The following is a 20,054-nucleotide window of genomic DNA, read 5'->3' as shown; positions in this document are numbered from 1 at the left end:
GTCCAGAGTCCTGAATCTACAGTCCTGTTAAAAGCCATCTAAAGAACTTGGGCTTTTCTTTATCGTCTAGTCTAGGAGAAGTTTGAAAGAGAAATAACCAAATCATACGTGTTTTTCTTTCCCTCTTTTTTGATGTAATGGTAGTTTAGGAATCTGTGCAGACTGCTCAGTCCGCATAGCATTGGAGATTGGGCAGTGGGTAGATTCTGGTGAAAGAGATAAACACATTGTAAAAAGTGGGACAGACCTATTATCTGATATGGTTATTTTTACCTTAACTCAGTCTTCTAGACTAACTAATGGGAAGAGGGGCAGGATACAAACCCAGGTTTTCTAATTCCAGAATCCACCTGATTAACCATACTATATATATAGACATTACTCCACTTGTCATTAGTAAAACTAACCTTTACACGTAATTTCATAATCAAGGAGAAAAGTTAGGAAAAAGGGTAAAGGAGAAGTGGTCATAAATTTGTAGGTTTCTCTGTGCAGTAACTAACCCTTTTTTCCCCTTCAGGGTTCTCTTGGAACGGTTGATTGTAAATAGGCCACATCCTTGGGGTCTTCTTATTACCTTCATTGAGCTGATTAAAAATCCAGCGTTTAAGTTCTGGAACCACGAGTTTGTACACTGTGCCCCAGAAATTGAAAAGTGAGTTCAAAGTCATTTTTTATTTAAGAATGAGAAACAGATGATGGCTCTAACTGGGGTGGGTGATTAAGAAGGTTAATGATAGCCAAAGCTCAGGTGACCCAAGATACTGCCAGGTCTGAAGTTTTTCTCACAAACTTGTAACTGTCTCTGTTTTCAGGTTATTCCAGTCGGTTGCACAGTGCTGCATGGGACAGAAGCAGGCTCAGCAAGTAATGGAAGGGACAGGTGCCAGTTAGATGGATCTGCATCTCTGCTGTAAATGTGTCACAGCCTGGAGGTCCCACTGCACCAGGTTTATAAACTGGCTGAAGAACCCTTTCAGCTCCTCCTGACTTTCCCAGCCCTTTGGTTTCCGGGTACCTGCCCCAATTACTGTTTGGGTCAGCTTCCTATGTGGGCACGTTCCAAAGTTTAAATGCTTTTTATTGACTCTTGGCCAAAATTTAGAAGATGCTGTGAATATCATTTTGAACTGTGTAAATATATGAAAGATAAAACCTTTGTCTGGAACTTCTTGGGTTTGTGCAAAATGTGTCCAAGGCTAGTAGGTAAACTTGGTACCTGCCTAGCTTGTAACTGAAGGCTGTTGATGCCATGCACTTGTGTGGGGATATAACATAGCTCCATGTCTCTGACATTCCTGGTGTCCCAAAGAATAGCAAAAAAAGCCAGTTTAAATATTGTGTAACTTATTTTTTTAATGTGGACAGGGGACCCTGAAAATCACAAAGTTGTTAAAAATGTGTATGTGCTACTATTTGGTATGCTTAGGGAACATGGGAAGAGCTCACAATCAAGAGCCCATGGATTTTTGTTTTGCTTCTTCCCCAAATCTGAAGCTGACTGCTGGGAGAGCATCATTTTCTCATTTCAGCTGGAGAACTTACCCCTTTAGGCCCCAAGATACAGTCCGCTCTTTTTATAAAGGGAAACCACATCAAGCCTACAAGTGCCCCTAGCGCTCTCTTCATACTTGTAAATTGTGGGAAAGGGGACTAAAGCATATGGATTGCCCTTCCTCCTTCCCAGTGAATAGCCATATAGGCTATGTTGAACAAAAAAGTCAAAAGGACCAATACAGCCCCTTTTGTAAAGATTTTGAATGTTTTGTAAATGTATTGGTCCATGTGTTGTATTTTGTAGCCTTTCTAGCCCCTGGGCTCTAGCTCCCTTACTTGTATGTGTATGCATACTGTAGTCAAAACATTAAAGTCATGACATACGTGTGAGTCCACTGTGCCTTTCTCAGTAGCAGCAGCCAGTGCTGGTGGTGAGGAGGAAAGTGGACAGCCCCGTCTCACAGAGCCAGGGGCCATGAGGAAACATCACTTCTTGCTGAATGATGAGATCTTTCCCACTAACCTGGCATGTTTCAACAGTAGAAAATCACTGGTGCAGGTTTCTGTGATAAAAGAATTACAAAAGATTTTTCATAGCCTTTCTCCTTGTGGGATTTTGATATATTTAAAATTTATGCCACCTAAAAAATACCTTACCTTTGATTGTCAAGTTCTATGGCCACAGAGGACAAAAAAGTTCAAGATTAAATAGAAATTTTAACAAGTAAGGTCTGAATGTCATTGGTGTCTTATCTTAGGGTTCCTTCCCTTAAAGTTGAGCTGTGCCATCGCCATACAGCTCATCAAACCCTCAAACAGGAAACAGTCTTGGAGGGAAGAAGCTTGCTCAAAGTAGACCCAGGTCTACTTTAAAGTCCATGACCTTAACTACTTACTAAAGACCAAGACCTTACTACTGTCACATTTCTGCTAACTCTAGTTCAGACTGAGAACAAAGCAGTTAAATGATTTATTGGTCTTAGTAACCATCAGCAGTTTCCAATTTTAAAGACTGTGCCCAGTCTTCAAACGGTTAGCCTTACCTCAGAGTTAACCCTAACATACCACCTTTGCTGCTTTTCCTTTTGGCACTTAATGAAAGGAAAAGTGAAGCAGAAGATCCAAATTCTCATTTTTTTCAAGCATCAGTGAATATTAGCTTAGAATAAAGTTCTTGTCGATATTTCTTCAGGCAACACAAAACCTGCTAACTTGTCAGTTCCAACAACTGGTGTAAGATCATCTTCTGACCATAGCGAACCTGCAAGGCCTGCTGTTCCCTCCAGCTCAGTTTGGTGTACACCTCCTTGTTACCTAGTAAATCTTGTTCAGATTTTAAGTCTGTGGCATAGTTTTGCAGGGTCAACAAAACACTGTCCCGAAGAAGCTGTCTCCATGATGCTTTGAGTTTCGGGATATTTGTGATTGTCAGGCTGTCCTCTTCCCTTTTATTATCTCCCCATCCATCCTGGTCTTTAAACTCTCTGAACTCCTCAGGAGACATGCACAGTACCTAGAAGCAATCATTGGGCCCTTTAATTGTGTATTTCTAAATTTAGAGAAGCCTATCTCGACAGCATTTAAGTGTGTTCTCCCTCTGTTCCATGTTTCCTTTCTCATCTAAGCTCTAAATATTTTTTGGCTATTCTCAGCCCTTTACCTTGAGTGTAGAGGTCAGTTCCTCTTCAGTGAGTATCTCCTCACGCCCAATCACAAAGGCTCCCTCTTCCCCAACCATCTCCAGTTTACATAAGAAATCCCAGCGTTCATAGAGTAGGAGCCTTTCAGCTTCAGCTTTTGTTCCTGCAGACGGTAATAGTGTTAATGTCTCCATATATCCAGCAGTTCTTCTTATCTACTACCCAGTTTCCAAAGAATGGGGCAGCTGCTATTTAAGAGCACCTGGGGTGGGCAGAGACCTATCCACTGGTGGCGCAGGATTGCATCAACCAGACACTCACCCTGTAATGCTGCTTCACGAACTGTCACCATCTGAATGTCAGCTGTGTCATCCGTGTTGTCAGGATATGGTTCAACAAAACCATACATATGAATCAGTTGCCAATTAGCCATTTGCCCGTAAGTGTTGAAAATTTCATGGCCTTTAGGAATGGGCTGAGTGGCCACCATCCGAAGACAATTCTGGGGTGGAAGGGAGAAGCTGGGACTAGGCCCTTCCCTGGCCAGCCCCATGAAGATTAATTCCCTCTTCGGAAGATCTTCCCAGTGGGTTCAGTTCAGCACTGGAATGGACGATACGCCTACCCACATTTTACTTTTAGTTCCTATTAAAGTCCTGTATAGGCATACCTCAGATTGTATAGGATCGGTTCCACACCACCACAAAAAAGCAAATACTGTTTAAAAAAAAAATGAGTCAAATGAACTTTTTTGTGTCCCAGTGCACATAAAATGTATTTCAAAAAACAGCTTTTTTGCTAAACAGTGCTAACCACCACCTGAGCTTTCTGGGAGTTTTATTTACTGATCAGATCACCAAAACAAATATAGTAATAATGGGAACTTTTGAAATATTGCAATTCTTACAATTTTAATTCTTCCCAAAATAGGACACACAGTCCTGAAACAAGAGGGTACCTGGGTGGTTCAGCCGTTAAGATTCTGCCTTCGGTTCAGGTCATGATCCCAGGGTCCTGGGATCGAGCCTTGCATCAGGCTCCCTGTTTAGCAGGAAGCCTGCTGCTCCCAAAGGGGGGGAAAAATGGCACCAATAGACTTGCTCAACACAGGGTTGCCACAAACCTTCAATTTGTAAAAAGCACAGTATCTGAGGTGAAATATGCCTATACAGTAGAATCAAAGAGTTGAGACTTACAAAAGGTCAAGTTCAGCCTCACTGCTTTATTAGGTGAATCTCTGCTCAGTCACCTGCAGTACTTAGAAAAAAGCTGCTTGTTTTTAGAAAGGAACAATTAAACCCCAAGTGAAAATGGCAGATGGGAGGCCAGGATTAAAAATAGCCATTCCCTAATTCCATAAACTTCATCTTTTCTTACAACATTCCACTTAGTAAATGGAATTGCTACAACCCTGGTATTATCTTTGACCTGATGTATGCCCATCCGCTTCCTCTCCCTGCTTCTCCCCACGAAGTACTGACAGTATAGCCAACCTCTGACACCAAGAAAATGATGGCAGTAGCTTAGAAAAATAACCACAACTTTCTTTGCGGGTATTGAGGTTTTGTGTTTCAACTGTTCGGAATATGCAAACAACCTACATCACAAGAAAAGCTAACTTCATCTCTGTTTTTACCATGAGGAGAACGGGCCCCACTTAGCCTCTCAGACCAGCACAAATGACAAGCACTGGTTTGAATCAAATGCCTGATCATCAGTGCACATAAGAACAGTAACAGAGGGAGGCACTCACTGGAGAGTATTCTAGATTGGCATTATGATTGGCTAAATGGTTTAGTATGTCTGCAGCAGGCACCATCAAAGGGGAGTTTGGCTCCTTTTCATCCTCCTCTTCCTCCAGTGGTTCCTGAAAGCTGCCACAGAGAGAACTCTGCTAAAGCCCAGTGTAGGGTGAGAGACTGGGGTGCGGTTCGCCATTCTTTCCCCTCTTATCCCTCAATTCTAAAGGAAGAAAGTCCTTCAAGGTCTGCTCACTGACCTGTAGGCCATCACAAGAGCCACGAGCTGGCGGTAGAGTTCCAGGGAGCGAACCCTGGGGCTGAAAAGATCCGGGTGGGTTTCCATGAAGGGCAACACGATGGAATAGTACTCGCTGCGGATGTTGGCCAAGTCCTTCTCCACGGCCTCCGGTACACCTGTGCCCTGCAGCAGTCGCCTGCGCTCCTCCTCAGGCCTGCAGTGACACCCCACCCGAGTTCCCTTCACACACCCCACCGGGACTAGTGCCTGGGGACCCGGTCCCCGGCCAGGCCGGTTCGAGCCAGGCTCCGGTGCTGGTGCTCCCCACCCCCTACTAAGGCGCTCACCAGAACATGGGGTGCTCCAATCGGCCCAGCTCCGGCCAGAGCGCAAAGTAGGGGCTCCAGGGCGAGGCCGGGGCCTGCAGCTCGTGCAGCAGCGCCAGCAGCAGCGGCACCCAGCCCGACTGGCTCTGCAGCGCGCCTCGCTCTGAGGGAGACACGGAGGTGAAAACCCGCGCAGCTGCGCGGCCCGCCTCCCCGTCGCGTCCCCGCCGGCGCACCCACCTCGCTCCAGCAGGCCGCCAATGGAGCAGGTGTGCTGCGAAAGGAGGGCGGCCCGCGGCACGGCGAACAGCAGCTCCCCGGGCCGCACGCTCTCCCGGGCCACCATGCCGTAACCGGCCACCGTTCCCTGCCGGCTCACCGCCACCTGGACCCGGGAGCCGCGGGTCAGAGAAGGCGTGCGCCCCGCCCCCACCGCCGCGTACGCCAGCCCGCAGCCCCCGCCTCTTCACCTTGGGACTCAACTCCAGCCCAACCTGCCGGCACCAGCTCAGGAAACCGGGCACCGGGTCCGGGTCCGCGTCCGCGTCGCTGCCGCCCACAGGCTCCGCCACCTGGAACGAACCAGCGCCGTGAAAAGGGCCCGCCCGGGAGAACGCGCGGGACGCGGGAGCAGACCGAAGTGCGAGAGGAGGGAGGGTTCTCGGTAGGGGGAGGGGGCGCGGAGGGCAGCCAGGGTCCCCCGCAAGCGAGCGGAGCAGGGGAGCGGCGGAAAGGGGAGCGCCCCGCTCCCGTCTCCTGCGACTTACCCGCCGGCGCTTCGCCTCAGTCGCCATTGCCGAAGCCGCGCGCGTCAGGAGCGCTGCGCCGGCGTTGCCGCCGTTTCCGGCGCCTCTGGAGTCCCACAAAAGGCCCTTTGGGGGGCGGGGCCTACGTCCCCGCCCCGACGCCACGTGACGTTCGCCGGTGCCTCCGACGACGAGTAGGGAGTTGCACCTGGTCAAATCACTCCCCCGGGGAACGTTCTTCAGAAGCTCAGGAGTTCGCAGCTGGGTTTAGGAAACGGGCGGTCGGACGTCTCCCTGACTCGCCTCGAGCCTGGTTCCGAGCCAGGCCCAGCTCTCTCCCCTTTGTCTCCAAGAGCTGAGACATTTCGAAGAACAAAATTCAGTTTCTGGATACCAGCGCGAGGGCCTCCCGGGTGACCGGCTGTGGGCGCACCCAGGTGGGCGGCCAGCCTGCCTTCCTCATCGGGACTGGTCGTCAGCCAGGATAATCGAAGCTGTTCTTTGCGCAGAGCTGGGGTGCGCGCGCCTGCGTGCCCGGGCGCCGTGGGGCAGCTTGTGTGCGCTTCCGAGGGGCATGGGAAGGGTTCTCAGAACGGGAATAAACCACCTCTGCACGCACTCGCTGGTGTATCCCTGTTTTTCATCATACGCATATGGTGGGTTTTATTTTTATTTACGTGCTTTATTGACACGTAGCAGGAACGCTATGTTTATTGAGTTAATGAGTCAGAAGTGGTGGTTAAACATAGGAAAGTAGCATGCTGTTAAGTTTAGAAAATGAAGCAGGGTTTTGAAGTCCTGCAATGCTAAAGCCAGCTCCTAGCTTGGCTGCTTCTTAGGGCAAATCCCTTATCCTGAGCTCCGTTTCTTCACCTGTGAAACTATGATTATTTATATCCAGTGGAATTAATGTAAGGATTGTAGGGACACCTGGGTAGCTTAGTTAAGCATCTGTCTTCAGCTGGAGGTCGGGTTCTCAAGGTCCTGGGATCGCCCAGCCCCGCTTTTCCCGCCACCCCGCCTGGCTCCTGCTTCTCCCTCCGCCTCCCCGCTTCCCCGCTCCATGGTCTCTCTCTCAAAAAAAAAAAAAAAAAAAGTAAGAATTAGTAAGATAATGTGAGGAGACCTGGAAATAAGTGGGGCACCTGGCTGGTTCATTTGGTAGAGCAGGTGACTCTTGATCACCCGGTGGTCCTGAGCTCTAACCCCAAGGTGGGGGTAGAGTTTTAGGAAAACAAACAAACAAAAAAAACCCCAACAAAACTGGAAATAGAAACATGGATGGGAACTCCTGCGTTTTCAGTCCCACCTAAGCCCAAGAAGCACCAACCTCAAGGCTGCCTTTTCAAAAGCTTCCTGTGATGGGCCTGACGTCACCATACTCGAATTCTTCTTCATTTCTTTATTAGTTTGCCAGCACAGTTAACTTTCTACTTTGACAAGGGTTTTATTTGTTTTACATTTTGTCATCTCAAAGTTTCATGACATCAGCCACTGGAATACACAAAATTAGGTTCTTCACTTTATACAGAGAGGAAAATAACTCCATTAAAAGTTCACTTTGACCAAAGAGACAACCTCCGATGGAAAACCACACGCAGGAAGACCCAATATACATATATATATATATAATGTATAGATATTTATAGATATCTCATCTGAAAGAACACAGGAAAAAAAAAATCCAAGGTCTGCAGCGCTATCTACAATAAGAGAGATTAATTCTACCAGCTTTTCAAACAGTCACATTTGATATTCAAAGGAAGCACGTGAGTGAATAGAACTGGGGACAGACTAACACTCCACCAGGCTCTAGAGCAGTCTAGTAATGGCTTAAGATTCTAGAAGGGGGTGATATGTGCCAAGGAAAGGTGGATGCAGGTGTCCGCTCAGCCTCAGCACCCCACACGCAACTGTCCCCTCCACAGCCCTGCAGTTCTCATTGCTCTCTCCCCTCTTGTTTCAGGTTGTGTGGCAACTGATTTAGGCCCCAAGACCAGTGGCTCTGGTTTCTGGGTCAGGAGATTCTCCCTGATAGTGTGGGTGGGTGGGATGTGTATGGCACAGGCCTGGGCTTCAGGTGAAAGCAGGAGACCAGGGTGTGTGGAGAGCTTTTCTCCTCTGCCTGGCCCCTGTTCACTTCGGCAACCTTCACTTCCCACCCCAGGACCCAGTAAGGCCCAGCCCACGCCACTCCAGACGTCCTGAGATGGCAGTGGGGGCCTGCAGAAGTCTCGCTACCTTAGACCATTTCTCTCCAAATAAACTCTCTTCTTTCTTAGTGATGTCCACAGAAAATACTGGCATAGCTTGACCAGGACCAGAGATAATACCATGTGTCTGGTGGTTCTGGACACACTGCTGCTGACTGAATTGTCCTCCACGGAACCTGTGGGCAAAAACCTTGTCCTCCACGGAACTGGAACTCTCAGCCACCACTGTCTCCAGCCACATACTGGCTCCCGAAGGCAGACACCATGAAGTTCTTGGGTGCATCCAACCCTCCTGGGCTATCCCAGCATTTAAGCTCAGTCCCCAAATCAGGTCCCAATGGAGACAGAGGATCAGGCAACTTTCTACCTCTGGGCCTTGGCTCAGACACGGGCCAAGGCCAGGAGGTGGTGGAGTGTTTGGGCTAAGACAGTCTATGGGGTTCTTGCCTTTTAGGTCCTCTGTGTTCTGTCTTCCTTGGGCAGAGAAACCCTGTTTGGACCCTACCTGCCTGGCCCTACATCACCAGACCAGCCCAGAGAGCACCCGGAAAACTGCTGCCTGGTAGGAGCGCCCCCTTGTGGCTACGGTTCAGATGATTGTCATAAGTGCAAAAAGACAGAAACAGATGTGCTTGGTGGAGGAGATGGGGAGAAAGGGGCCTGCAGAGCTCCAGGATTCCTGCCTCCCAATGCCCCCCAGTGCCTCCTCCTGGTTGTCCCCTCAGTACCTGAGCTGGACCCTGTGGCTCCTGCTGTCCCAGCACACCACCTCAAAACCACGTGCCGTCTCCAACTGCCCGCCCGAGGGGGCCATCCCGTGCTTTCTTCAGTCTAGGATATTATCCTGGATCCTGCCCAGAGAAGCACTCGAACTCTCTCCTTAGCAAATCCCCTTCCTCCCTGTCCCCCGCCCTGACTGTGGGAAGTTGGAAGAGGGGGTCTAAGTCAGCCAAGGTGACAAGGTGAGTGAGCTGGGGGCGGGGAGGAGTGAGTCTCTCAAACCACCCGGAGACTGTTCTGCAGCATCTAGGATGGATCCCCTCATCCTTTTAACAAAAGAGAAGTAAACCCATTTCCTCCCCTTGGCCTTCACAAAAATAAACTAAAAGGAAAACGAGCCGGCGCGAGGATGGCAGTGGGACGTTGAGGCGGGCGGGGGCAGGTGGGTGTCTCTGCCGGGCCAAGGGCTTCAACAGGACACCTCCATGGTGTGATTGACCTGGCCCAGCCCCTCACTGCTCTCCGAGTGGGTGCAGGCCTGCGGGCGGCTGCCATCCACCGAGCTGGCACTGGTGAGAGATGCCGTACGAGAGCGGGCGAGGCGGGTCATGCTGGCCGAGGGCACTGTGGACAGAGATGGGAGCAGGCGTGAGGGTGGGCGGGCAGGGCTAGGGCCGGCGGGTGGGACAAGGGTTGACACAAGCGAAGCGGCCAGCCAGACCCGTTCTTCCAACGGCGCGGGGGCCCGTCTCAAGCCGCGGCTCTGGCATCTACCCTGTCAAGCCGGGGGCATGCATCACCAGCACCAGTGACTGAGCCCAAGAGGCGGGGGGCCGGGGGCCCCCGCAGAGGCCAGCAGGACCCATCTCATGACAGCTGGCCGGAGCTACGGCTAGAGCAGCGTGGTTGGACTGGGACCCCCTGAGCTGGTGCGGGGATGGACAGATTTCCCACGATGCCTCCCTCAAGAGGATGACGGGACAGGGGAGCACGACTACTTCTGTCAAGGAGGACAAGGTGCAGAGGCCACAGACTGCCTTAAATCCAGTTTCTGTCTGTACTCAGAGTTGCACAAACAAGACTCTTAGGGCGAATTCCACCTTCCTGAATGCAACTGGCCATCCATCCAGCTCGGGCATGGCCGGACACCCCTGCTCCCAGGGCTAGGCCTGGGCTTCCGCTCTGTGAGGCTCTGGTTCCAACAGCCCGAGCTCTGAAAGCCACACGGCCCACGGCATCCCATAAGCCAGACTGCTCTAAACCCCAGCCACTCTAGAGCCTGAACGGAGGACACAACCCACTGGAGTCCAGGATCCGTGACAAAGCAGGACTCTTTCAGACTTTGGAGGCAAGCAGGACACAAGAAAGTTCCCAAGCCCAGCAAGACGAGGCCCGGCTGCAGCACCGCACAGAGGAAGGAGCAAGGGGTTGTGGGGCAGGGGTCCATGCATGGGAGGGGGCACAGGGCTACCTGCTCCTCCACTCAGCCTTCGGTCCTTCAAGTATGCAACTAAGAGAGAAGACAGAGCCAGAAGGGTGGGGGGTGGGGGTAGGGGAGACACAGAACTCGGGTGAAGAGCGTGGCCCCACAAGGCCAGGGAGAGGAGACAACAGGACAGGTACAGAGCAGGCCGGGCCGGACCACAGCCTCAGGAAGCCCACTCCTGCCCGCCCACCGAAGCAGCCCCTGAGGGAGCCCAAACGCCACGCTGGGGACACTCCTCTTGCCCCCACTTCTCTAGTCTGGGCTGCGGCCTCATGGCGAGAGGGGCTTTGGGGCCCATATCCCTAGCAGCAGCACTCTCCCCCTTCTTCTGGGCCTCAGTCTCCCCAGGCCCAGACTGGGGGAGGCCTGTACCACCTCCTAAATCCTGCCCGGCTTTTGGGCTGCCCGACGACATTTTTCACAGGGCCCTGAGAACAGGTCCCAGCCACCCATCCCTCAGACGTTTGCTGGGAGCTCCTGGAGCTCAGGCCTAGCCTCAGAGCTCCTGCTGTGTCCCTCTGTTGGCTTGGGCCTCTCTTTGCCCTACTTCTCCCCAGAGAGGCTGGCAGGCCCACTTCTGGCTGGGCCCCCAGCCAGAAAGACAGTCTTCCTTCCCTGTCTTTCCACAGAGGCACAAGCTCCAGAGGCTGAAGGCTGGGGGGAGACACAAATTCAGGGAGAGGAGTTCCAGCAGGAGAGCCAGGTATATTGGTGGGGGCGGGGGGGGGGGTCAAGGAGATGAGAAGTTGTGTGCGTGCACGTGTGTGTGCGTGTGGGCTGGAGGCACTCCTGAACAGTCTGGGCATCTCATCCCTGCTAAGAGGCAGTCGGCAGAGGGGAGGAGGGTGGCCATTGCCACCCTACAGCCCCTATTACCTTGGGGTCTTCACCCGTGCCGCCCCCAGGTTCAGCTGCCTTTAGCTGTCCCACATGTTTTCCTCAGGCCCCAGCCCCCAAGCCCCCTCTGACGCCCCCGATACCATGCCACCCTGTGGCAAAAGCCCTTCTCAGGTGCTGTGGGTCTGGCAGGGGAGCGGGTGGTGTGCAGGACTCAGCTTTACGTGGGCTTCGTGGGCAGGACCCAGCCCCGGGCTCCGGTCCCCCAGGCCTGAAGAAGAGCCTACCGCCCCACATTGCCATGAGAACAGTGTCCCAAAGCCTCCCAGAGGGCACAGGAGAGCCCGACACAGCCTGGGATCACCTCCTCACAACTCAGATGGAGACTACCTGGAGTCCCCAGTCATGGTGAGAATGTGTGGGGAGACGCGTGGCCTCCAGGCCCAGCGAACACAGAAGTCACACGCCAGCAGGCTGCTCGCCATCACCCCACACGGTGTGGCAGCCCCCTTCTGTTGTCTGCCCCCCGCCCCACGCTTCTAGGGCAGGGTCGGGGGAGGTTGACTTACTGTAGCCCATGCCTTGCAGGAAGTATTTGAAGGCCTCAGTCAGCTTCCCTGGCTGCGGGACAGAGAGAAAGTCACGTGCTTTGATTGGCTGCCTGAGACTGGGGAGAAGGGAAGCCTCCCGCACCGGCCTACATAAGGGAAGGAGGGCCAGGAGTCTCACCTGTGTGACTTGGGGGAGTCCCCCGGAATCTGCCATCTGCAGGGAAGAGAGAGGGGGTGAGCTGAGCAGGGGTCATCCCACACCTTGCCCAGGCCCTGTATACCTAAATAGGCTGCCTTGAGCAGACACACTGTCCGCTCCTGCCTCGGATGGGACCCCAGGCACCCCCCACTCCGAGGGTGGGCCCTTGGCTGGGGAGCTGGCCTCCAGCAGGGGAGGAAGGCCTCACCTTCAGGAAGGTCGTGGTGGTCGGATCCAGCTTGGAGTTGCACTCCACCTAAGGACAAGGTCAGCAGAGTAAGGCAGCCCCGGCCCTGGGGGAGTCCCCTAGCCCCAGTTGCTAAGGCAGGTTCTGGTCCCAGAGCTGGGAAGCTCTACTGGTGAGGGAGGGCATGCAGGCTGCCTTCAGAAAGTCCCAGCCCCTCCAATCAGGAAGCGGTGCCCCACCCCCACCCCGAGGGACCTGACAACCCTGGACTCCACTCACAACTGCTGGCAGGGCAGGAATGGGGCAGGGGCTGGGCCATGTCTTTACAGGAAGCTGGGGCCACCTCGCCGGGCGTGGCTGGGAGAGCTCCAGGGCCCACAGGGGTCAGGCGGTGAGATGAGGGAGGGTCAAGGATCGTTAAGAGATGGGGCGGAGGCGGAGGTGGGGTGCTCTGCCTGGGTCCAGACAGTCTGGACCCTATTCCTACACCTATTCCTCCGGGCCCTGAGGCACAGGGAAGGTGTCCTTGTTTTGGGCACACTGGGGGCAGCCCCAGGTACTCCTGGACCTTGAGGGCTCTGTGCTAACGGGGACATGAAGCCTTGGGCTGCCTGCTTCCAGAGTTTCAGTGGGGAAGGTGATGATCCCCAAAGGCAACGGGAGCCATGGCTAGACCCAGGATGCACGTGCTCAGGGATTACTGCAGAGTGAATGAACCAGGCTGCAGAGGAGAGAGCTCAGTCTCTGGGCCTGAGGTCGGCAGAGACTGCGGTGGAGCTATACTGCTGGGAGGGACGGAGGGAGGGGGTGACTGGCAGGTGGTCCGGCCCCAGCTCCCTCCATCTACACGCCTCCCTCACCTGAAGGATGGGCCTGCCTGGTGGAGATGCATGGCAAGATGGTGGGGAGGTGGGCTGAGAAGTCAACATCCAGGTCCTGGTCCTGTCGGCCAGAGGCCAATGATGCCCTTACTCCCGCCTCCCATACCCCCACTAGCCAGGGCGCAGTCCCTCACTCACCACCCCATCCTCAGCGGGTGCGTTGTCCCCCACCACCAGCATCACTGGGCAGCTGCAGACACAGAGGAAAAGGGCTGTCTGGCCTGGGCCGGGGGAGGAGGGGGCAGGGGCAGCCTGGGGGGCGCAGGGCACTCACCGGAGCGTCTTGGCATTGGGCACTGTTCCGGGCCGGTTAATGTCCAGGTCTCTGCGGCTGCAGAGAGAGAGGCAGAGTAGAGACAGGCAGCTCAGGATGGGATGCCAGGGATCGTGCGCACCAGGCCCCACCCCAGCATCCCACAATGGCAATAGGGCCTGACGTCCACGTCTGGGCCCAGAATTGGGTCTTATGGTTATTGAATTGTCTCAGCTATGGAAAAGGCCTCCCAGATCCCAGCTGACAGGGAGACAGGGATATAGCCTGCACAAATAGGGTGTCTTCAGGTGTGCCCTCATATGGGACTTCTCAGACCCCCCAATTCAGGCCAGGTGGGCCCTCAATTTGACTGTCGCTCCCCCTCTAAGCACGGCCCCAACATGTACCACTGCCCATGCATGCGGATCCAAGGTCAGAGAGGCAGAGCCTGGTCCTCTGGCTCTCCACTGTATAACCAGCACCACACATACAGCAGGAGCTTAATAAATGTTAGTAGGAGGAAGGAAGGAGGGAAGGCCAGTGGGCTCCAAGGAGCACAGCCTGAAAACCGTGGGCTTCATCCAGCCTCCTCCCCACCTACAGATGTCAGCCCGGAGGTTCAGGCCGTGGGGGTCAGGGATGTTGCTGGCATCCCTCACCACCCCTGGCGGGACCGCAGTGCCCCACGGGAGAGGGCGTGGAAGAGCCCAAGCACCCGAGTCCGTCCACAGCCCTGCTCTCTGTCTGCCCTTCAAGGGGGGTGACTAGAGCCAGCAGTGACTCTTCTCAGAGCTGCGCCCAGCTGCTCACCTGCAGACTGGGGAGCGCACGTGTCTGGCCTGCCGCTTTCCCCGAGCCCCAGCAGAGCGAGCACTCAAGTGCCTGGGGCCACAGAGCTGAGCCCCACACCGCCCGTACCTGTTGTACATGTTCCAGAAGAGCTGCAGGTTGGCCTGGTTCACCACGTTCCCGATCTGCTGCCGGTAGCTCTGCACCAGCTCTGTGTTGTTCACCAGCTCCTCCTGGGCCCGGGGGACAGATAGGGGAGGTGCGTGGAGGGGAGCAGACAGACGGACAGACGGGGATGGGGTCTCAGAGGCGGCTTGCAGGTAGCACAGCCTGCAGCCTTCTTCCCATGGGGAGGATGGGGGCAGTGCCTCGTGGAGTGAGGGGAGGGCTCCATCTGGCAGTCAGAGGAGCACCCCCATCTGTCTCAGCCAAGCGGAGACAGGTCAGATGCGCCAGAACACCCACCCAGACCTCCTCCTCTTGCCTGGCTGGGAGGGGGTACAAGCCCTGGGCACCCCAGAGAGTGGGTGGAACCAGGCCCTCTAGAGGCTCCCAAGACCCCCAGGTCAGCCCCCAGCGCAGCTCCCATGGGGGCCCCACCCCCTTACCTGGCTGAAGAGGTGAGATAGCACCGTGTCAGGTAAAGTGCTGGTGAGGCCAGAGAGCTGGGGGGCAGGGGGGGAGGCCGCGTGAGTGCAGCCCCTCCCCCGCACCACCCACAGGGCGCTGTCAGCACCCGCACCCCTGTCTACCAGGACCACGCTCACCTTGGTGGCCGCCCAGTCGATCCAGCCTTTGCCGTTGGGGTCAATGTTCATCAGCACCAGCCCCTCCACCAGGTCGGGAAAGATGAGCTACGGTGAGAGGGAGACAGGGTGTGGGAGGTGGAAGGGTGTGGAGGGAGCCTGTCTTCCCACTCGGGCTCTAGGTGCCTGCCCTGCCTATGTCGCAGGTGGCTGGGGGGTCCGAGAAGAAGAGTCCCAGATGACTCAGGGCCCAGCCGGACCCCTGCCTGGGCTCCCCTGCCTAGGCTCCCTGCTGATCCTCCTCCTGCCCTCTTCCCCTCCCCTAACCTTTCACAATTCTTTGACTGATTTGGAATCTATGTCTGTGGCATTGTTTTCCACGCCTTTTAGTCAGTCTCTGACTATGTTGCTGATGTAAAACTGAGGAGTAAACATCTTCAACGAAGTATTCTGTTTCTTTGCTTTCACAGAGAAAAAAAACCCTAGTGAAGAAGGAAACCGACCTTTCCAAAGCCTGTGTTGTGTTCAAATGTAAAAGAGACTCGAATGATTTCTTCAGTGGAAAGCAGTGATATAGATACGATTCTGCTATCCTATCAGTGTTCCTGGGGCGGATGGGGAACGGTCGGCAGCTAACAAGCGGTAAGTGCCGAAATCCACACGGAGTTCAAAATGCATGGCCTTTTCTTTTGGAAAAAGAAGTATTTAAACAGAAAAAAATTTTTGAATCCTGAAAATTAAGTTTTTGTTTTCAGATATGAAAAGGCTATGGGCTCCTACTCAACGTGATGTTTCTGAAATGCAACTTCCTTTAAACCTTCCAAACTGGGGTGCCTGGGTGGCTCCGTCGGTTAAACGTCTGCCTTCAGCTCAGTTCATGATCCTGAGGTTGGGATCAAACCCCGCATGGGGTCCCTGCTCAGCCAAGAGTCTGCTTCTCTCCCTGCCTGCTGCTCCCCCTGCTTGTGCGCTCGCATCTCCAACAAATAAATAAAATCTTTAACATCAGAATGGCAACTAGAATGTCACATTTTTGAAAAAAAAAATTCTTCCAAACTTAACATAAGTGTAATTTTTGGTTAAGAAATGACTCCCATTTATGGGGCACCTGGGTGGCTCAGTGGGTTAAGCCTCTGCCTTCAGCTCAGGTCATGATCCCAGGGTCCTGGGATCGAGCCCCACATCAGGCTCTCTGCTCCGCAGGGAGCCTGCTTCCCTCTCTCTCTCTGCCTGCCTCTCTGCCTACTTGTGATCTCTGCCAAAAATCTTTGGAAAAAAAAAAAGAGAGAAATGTAAAAGGGTAAAAATTACCCTAATTAGTGTGTAAGTGATTAGGAAAATCCTTGCTTAGTGGCTAGACCAATTTGTTGTAGAGTTTGTGGCTCACAGGTATTTGGGTTTGGGCTAATGGCTATGCAAGTTACCATTTATAGTCTTTTGAGGAAATGTATGGAAAAATAGCTTCTTTTTTTAAATCTCCTGGGATGAAAAAGAAAAAAAAAGGGGGGGATTTTCTAAGTGAAGAGGAAGTAGGGGGAGGGGGAGCAGCAGGAAGAAAGAGCCAATGTTCCTGTGGCTGTGGCTGAAGCGTTGCAGGGAGAGGCCAGCCCTGGGAGGGGGGTGGGAGGAGGGGGGTGGGAGGAGGGACACTCACGGCAAACTTGGCCAGCACGTAAGCTCCAGCTCCCACTCCGATGCCAATCACGTACTTGAACCTGGCGGAGAGCACGGCTGGTCACTCCAGGGCCAGGGAAGGCGCTGCCCGAAACTGCCCTCAGCTGGTGCCTGCTGGCCCTGCGGCGGCACGGGACACCCTCTGGCCCCCAGCCCAGGGAAGGGTCCCGGTGGGACTCACCCAAAGTGCTGCACCACGCTGGGGAGCATGGCTGCCAGCTGCTCCATGGAAGGGAACTGGTACCTGCGGGTGGAGCAGGCGGTCAGGGCCGGGCGCGGCCTGGACCACGGAGCCGGGGCGATCTGGAGTGGGGAGTGCTCCCTGGTACCTACCCCTGGGGAAACTGCGACGCCCCCACCTGCTGCCCGGGGGCGTCCACGTGGCACACCACGAAGTGCTTGGTGATCTCCTGCATGTCCTCGAAGTTGAAGAAGGTGTTGAAGCACAGCTTGTCTGCAAAGACACACGTGGCAGCTGTGGCTCAGCAAAGGGGTGGGGAGGCCTGCGGGCCTGAGAGGGAGGGAAGGTGGAGGTGACCTGCCTCGTGGTCCAGCAGGGACACCGAGGCCCAGACGGCGAAGGTCACAGAGCTGCGCGTGAGTGGGGACGTCGGCGGCCCTGTGGGGAAGGAGGGAAGGCCGAGGCAGGCAGGATGGGGCTGGGGTGCACTTACGATTGAGGCCCACGTCATGGTAGGTGAGGATGGCCGGGCGGTTCCCTTTGGGAGAGCCCCGGATCACCACATGCAGCAGGCCATAAGGTGTCTCAATGTCATGTTCCTGGAGGGAAAACAGCACAGGGGCAGCCCTTACTCCTGGCTGTGGTGGGGCCCCCCCCACCTCCCAGCAGGGGGCATCTTAATCGCCTTGGTGGGGGGAGCACCCTTCCCGGATGGCTGGCATGCACAGGGAGGTCTGCTAACCAGTGGGGCGGCCTGCCACTGCCCAGGCCCTGCCACTCTCGGCCCTGCAGGGTCCAGTGACCCTCATTCTCTCCAAGTCACTGCAGTCCCCGCTCCAAGACAGCACGGCCACTCCAGCCTTCAGAATCCTTCAGGGATTCTGTGGAGTGGAGTGGCCACTCCACTCAGAATCCTTCAGGGCTGCTGCCGAAGGTCAGTGGCCTGGACAGCCCCACCTGAAATCTGCAGTCACACACCCCACCCCCCCAGCCAAGCCCAGCCTCCGGCACCCACACTGTCGCTGGCTCCCACCTCCAGACTCTTGCTCGCGTTTTTTCCTTCCACCTTGAATGCCCATCCCCGTGACCCCCAAGGCCTCGCTTCCGGCAGGGCGTGGTTAGAACCCAACCCCAAAGGCCTTCTGCAGTGACCACTCTGGGATCCTCTTGGTTCACTCCCTTGATTTTGTGGCTTGGGGTTGCCAGTCCTTTGAGAACAGGCGGTGGATGCTGTAGGAGGAGGCCGATGTGCGCAGGCATCCTTGAGCCTCGGGGAGGTGCCCTGGGGGCTGGTCTCTCTGCAAACTAGTCACTTTTGGCGGCTTGATGGTCAGACTCCAGGAGGGTCTGTCAGAGCTGAATTGACAGCCTTGCCCTGCACCACAGGTGTCAGTTTGCCCTGTGAGTGGGAGGTGGGGCTAAGGTCAAGGGCAGGAGTGACGGACCCCCAAATGTGTGCCAAGTGCCAAGCATGTTATGCATGCGTTTTCCACTTCTGCACGTGGAGAACACTTAGGTTCAGAGAGAAGCCAAATTCCTGCTCCTGATGGAAAAGGGGGAACTCAAGACAGGAGACAGCTTCCTGGGGTCCCATCTTCCTGGGGTCTCATCTTCCTGGGTCAGGGCTCAGAGGACCCCTGTGTCTCAGCAGGGAATGACAAAGTGGCACCAACCCCACAGCCAAAGGCCAAACCCTGGGAGCCACAATTCTGCTGTGAGGCCTTGTTCAATAAACCTGATGTCCTCTAAGTGGGTCCAGGGCCACCACAGGCTCCCCCCATCCGAGACCTGTCCCCAGGGCCAACAAAACAAGGAACGCTTCCTGCTCACTGATGGCTGACCATCGTGTGCTTCATTTACTTTTCACAGGGACCCAAACTGAGGTTGGGAAAGGAGAAATGACTTGCTCAAGGTCAAGCCCAGAAGGGGTAAGCTGGGCCTTGCCAGGTGCCAGCCTCCGAGGCCAGGAGAATGCCCTGAAGCCTCCGCTCCAGAGATTTCCAAGCAGGCAGCTGTCCACGGCTGCCTGTCCCTGCTTGGGGGCCATGCTCTCTGGTCCCCCAGCCCCCACACTACTCTCTCAGCTCTGGAGGGCAGGGGGTGGTGGGCAGGAGGGGCGCCGATGCACACAAGAGCTGCAATGCGCTTCCTGCAGCATGAAGGGCGGTTCTCCATGGGGGTCAGCGCTGGCCCTGGGGTACCTGTCAGGGCCCAGGGCGGCAGTTGTCCACCCGCACACCTCTGCCGCCCGTCGCTGTGCGTGGGGGGTGTCTACTCGCTTCCAGCCCTGGTGTGACCGCGCGTCACCATCAGCAGACCCTGGGCCTCGGGACTTAGGCACAGTGCTCTCCTCCTGCAAAGGCTGGTCCTGTGCGGCCCAGTGACTTGGCTGAACACCCACCCCCACCCCGCCACCGACCCAGAAGCTCTGACCCAGCTCAGCCAGACAGGAGCCCAGTGTCCCCGTCCCTCGGGGTGCAGCACCAGAGGGGCGACCCAAGGGCCGCAGCCGGATGCGCTCTGAGCCCCCAGCCCCCAGGACCGAGCGCTCTCATTGGCTCCCGGTGACGTCAGAGCCCCCTCCCTTGCTGCAGCAGGGCGGGCGCCCACCTGGAGGTGGGGGCTCTGACGTCCTCTCTTGGTGGGTCCATCTCCCCTCGCTCATGACCTTGAGAGCTGGGGTGCAACGTGTGGGTGGGGGAGAGGGGCTAGAGGGGGGTGGCTAGTACGATTCATTCCATCAACCACATCAGCGATTGGGCCGACCACTTGGGGTAGGCGCTGACGTGCTGCATGGGTGCGGGGCAGCGGAGGTGGGGGAGGGGGAGTGGTGCTGTGCCCCGGCAGGGCAGGCTGGGCGTGGGGTGGAGAAGACTTGGGCCCTGGCTTCTCCCTCTTTGAGGAAGAACAGAACCCCTGGGCACTGCTGCCCGGGGCCCTTACCCCAGCAGGATCATGGCTCCAGCACTGCCTTTCCCTACCCTCTAAATAAGACACAGCAACCCCTCCTCGTCTCCTCTCTTGCAGGGACCTCGGCCTGAAGGCTGTGATAGCAGCCGGCCCAGACCTCCCCGCCTCAGCCGGACTGGCACCAAAGTTCCCTGGGGACCGCAGCGGAGGAAGGAAGGAAGAGGCTGTCCTTCCGTTC

General features: G+C 55.3%; 3 protein-coding genes across 12 annotated transcripts in view; 1 reads left to right on the top strand and 2 right to left on the bottom strand.

Moving 5' to 3' along the window:
- The window catches only part of CNOT1 (CCR4-NOT transcription complex subunit 1), a 113,087-nt gene extending 111,200 nt beyond the window's left edge, over positions 1–1,887 (top strand). For all 6 annotated transcript variants that reach the window (XM_059382605.1, XM_059382601.1, XM_059382606.1 and 3 more), the window contains exons 48-49: positions 521–655; positions 816–1,887. In XM_059382605.1, the coding sequence (XP_059238588.1) occupies positions 521–655; positions 816–894 (214 nt within the window). In that variant the 3' untranslated portion in view covers positions 895–1,887. The remainder of the gene's footprint in view (positions 1–520; positions 656–815) is intronic.
- Positions 1,888–2,454: 567 nt separating this feature from the next.
- SETD6 (SET domain containing 6, protein lysine methyltransferase) lies at positions 2,455–6,787 on the bottom strand. Its single transcript, XM_059382607.1, has 9 exons — positions 6,211–6,787; positions 5,914–6,015; positions 5,684–5,828; positions 5,465–5,606; positions 5,137–5,331; positions 4,891–5,011; positions 3,459–3,639; positions 3,158–3,300; positions 2,455–3,010 (listed from the first exon to the last, which is right to left on the bottom strand). Exons 1-9 carry the CDS (start codon positions 6,235–6,237, stop codon positions 2,705–2,707), a joined length of 1,362 nt encoding a protein of 453 aa, XP_059238590.1. The 5' UTR covers positions 6,238–6,787; the 3' UTR covers positions 2,455–2,704.
- A 1,356-nt stretch (positions 6,788–8,143) lies between these two features.
- The window catches only part of NDRG4 (NDRG family member 4), a 40,210-nt gene continuing 28,299 nt past the window's right edge, over positions 8,144–20,054 (bottom strand). For 3 of the 5 annotated variants that reach the window (XM_059382849.1, XM_059382847.1, XM_059382848.1), the window contains 14 exons: positions 17,400–17,505; positions 17,059–17,179; positions 16,907–16,969; positions 16,706–16,766; positions 15,073–15,159; positions 14,914–14,970; positions 14,435–14,538; positions 13,538–13,594; positions 13,402–13,453; positions 12,404–12,451; positions 12,175–12,210; positions 12,015–12,066; positions 10,594–10,632; positions 8,144–9,746 (listed from right to left, as the gene is read on the bottom strand). In XM_059382849.1, the coding sequence (XP_059238832.1) occupies positions 9,592–9,746; positions 10,594–10,632; positions 12,015–12,066; positions 12,175–12,210; positions 12,404–12,451; positions 13,402–13,453; positions 13,538–13,594; positions 14,435–14,538; positions 14,914–14,970; positions 15,073–15,159; positions 16,706–16,766; positions 16,907–16,969; positions 17,059–17,179; positions 17,400–17,505 (1,038 nt within the window). In that variant the 3' untranslated portion in view covers positions 8,144–9,591. The remainder of the gene's footprint in view (positions 9,747–10,593; positions 10,633–12,014; positions 12,067–12,174; positions 12,211–12,403; positions 12,452–13,401; positions 13,454–13,537; positions 13,595–14,434; positions 14,539–14,913; positions 14,971–15,072; positions 15,160–16,705; positions 16,767–16,906; positions 16,970–17,058; positions 17,180–17,399; positions 17,506–20,054) is intronic. The other 2 variants (XM_059382846.1, XM_059382850.1) reach the window with 1 other exon arrangement.

This window comes from Mustela nigripes, chromosome 17 (genome assembly GCF_022355385.1).
Source record: "Mustela nigripes isolate SB6536 chromosome 17, MUSNIG.SB6536, whole genome shotgun sequence".
Classification (NCBI taxonomy): domain Eukaryota; kingdom Metazoa; phylum Chordata; class Mammalia; order Carnivora; family Mustelidae; genus Mustela; species Mustela nigripes.
This window is presented reverse-complemented; position numbering and strand designations above follow the sequence as displayed.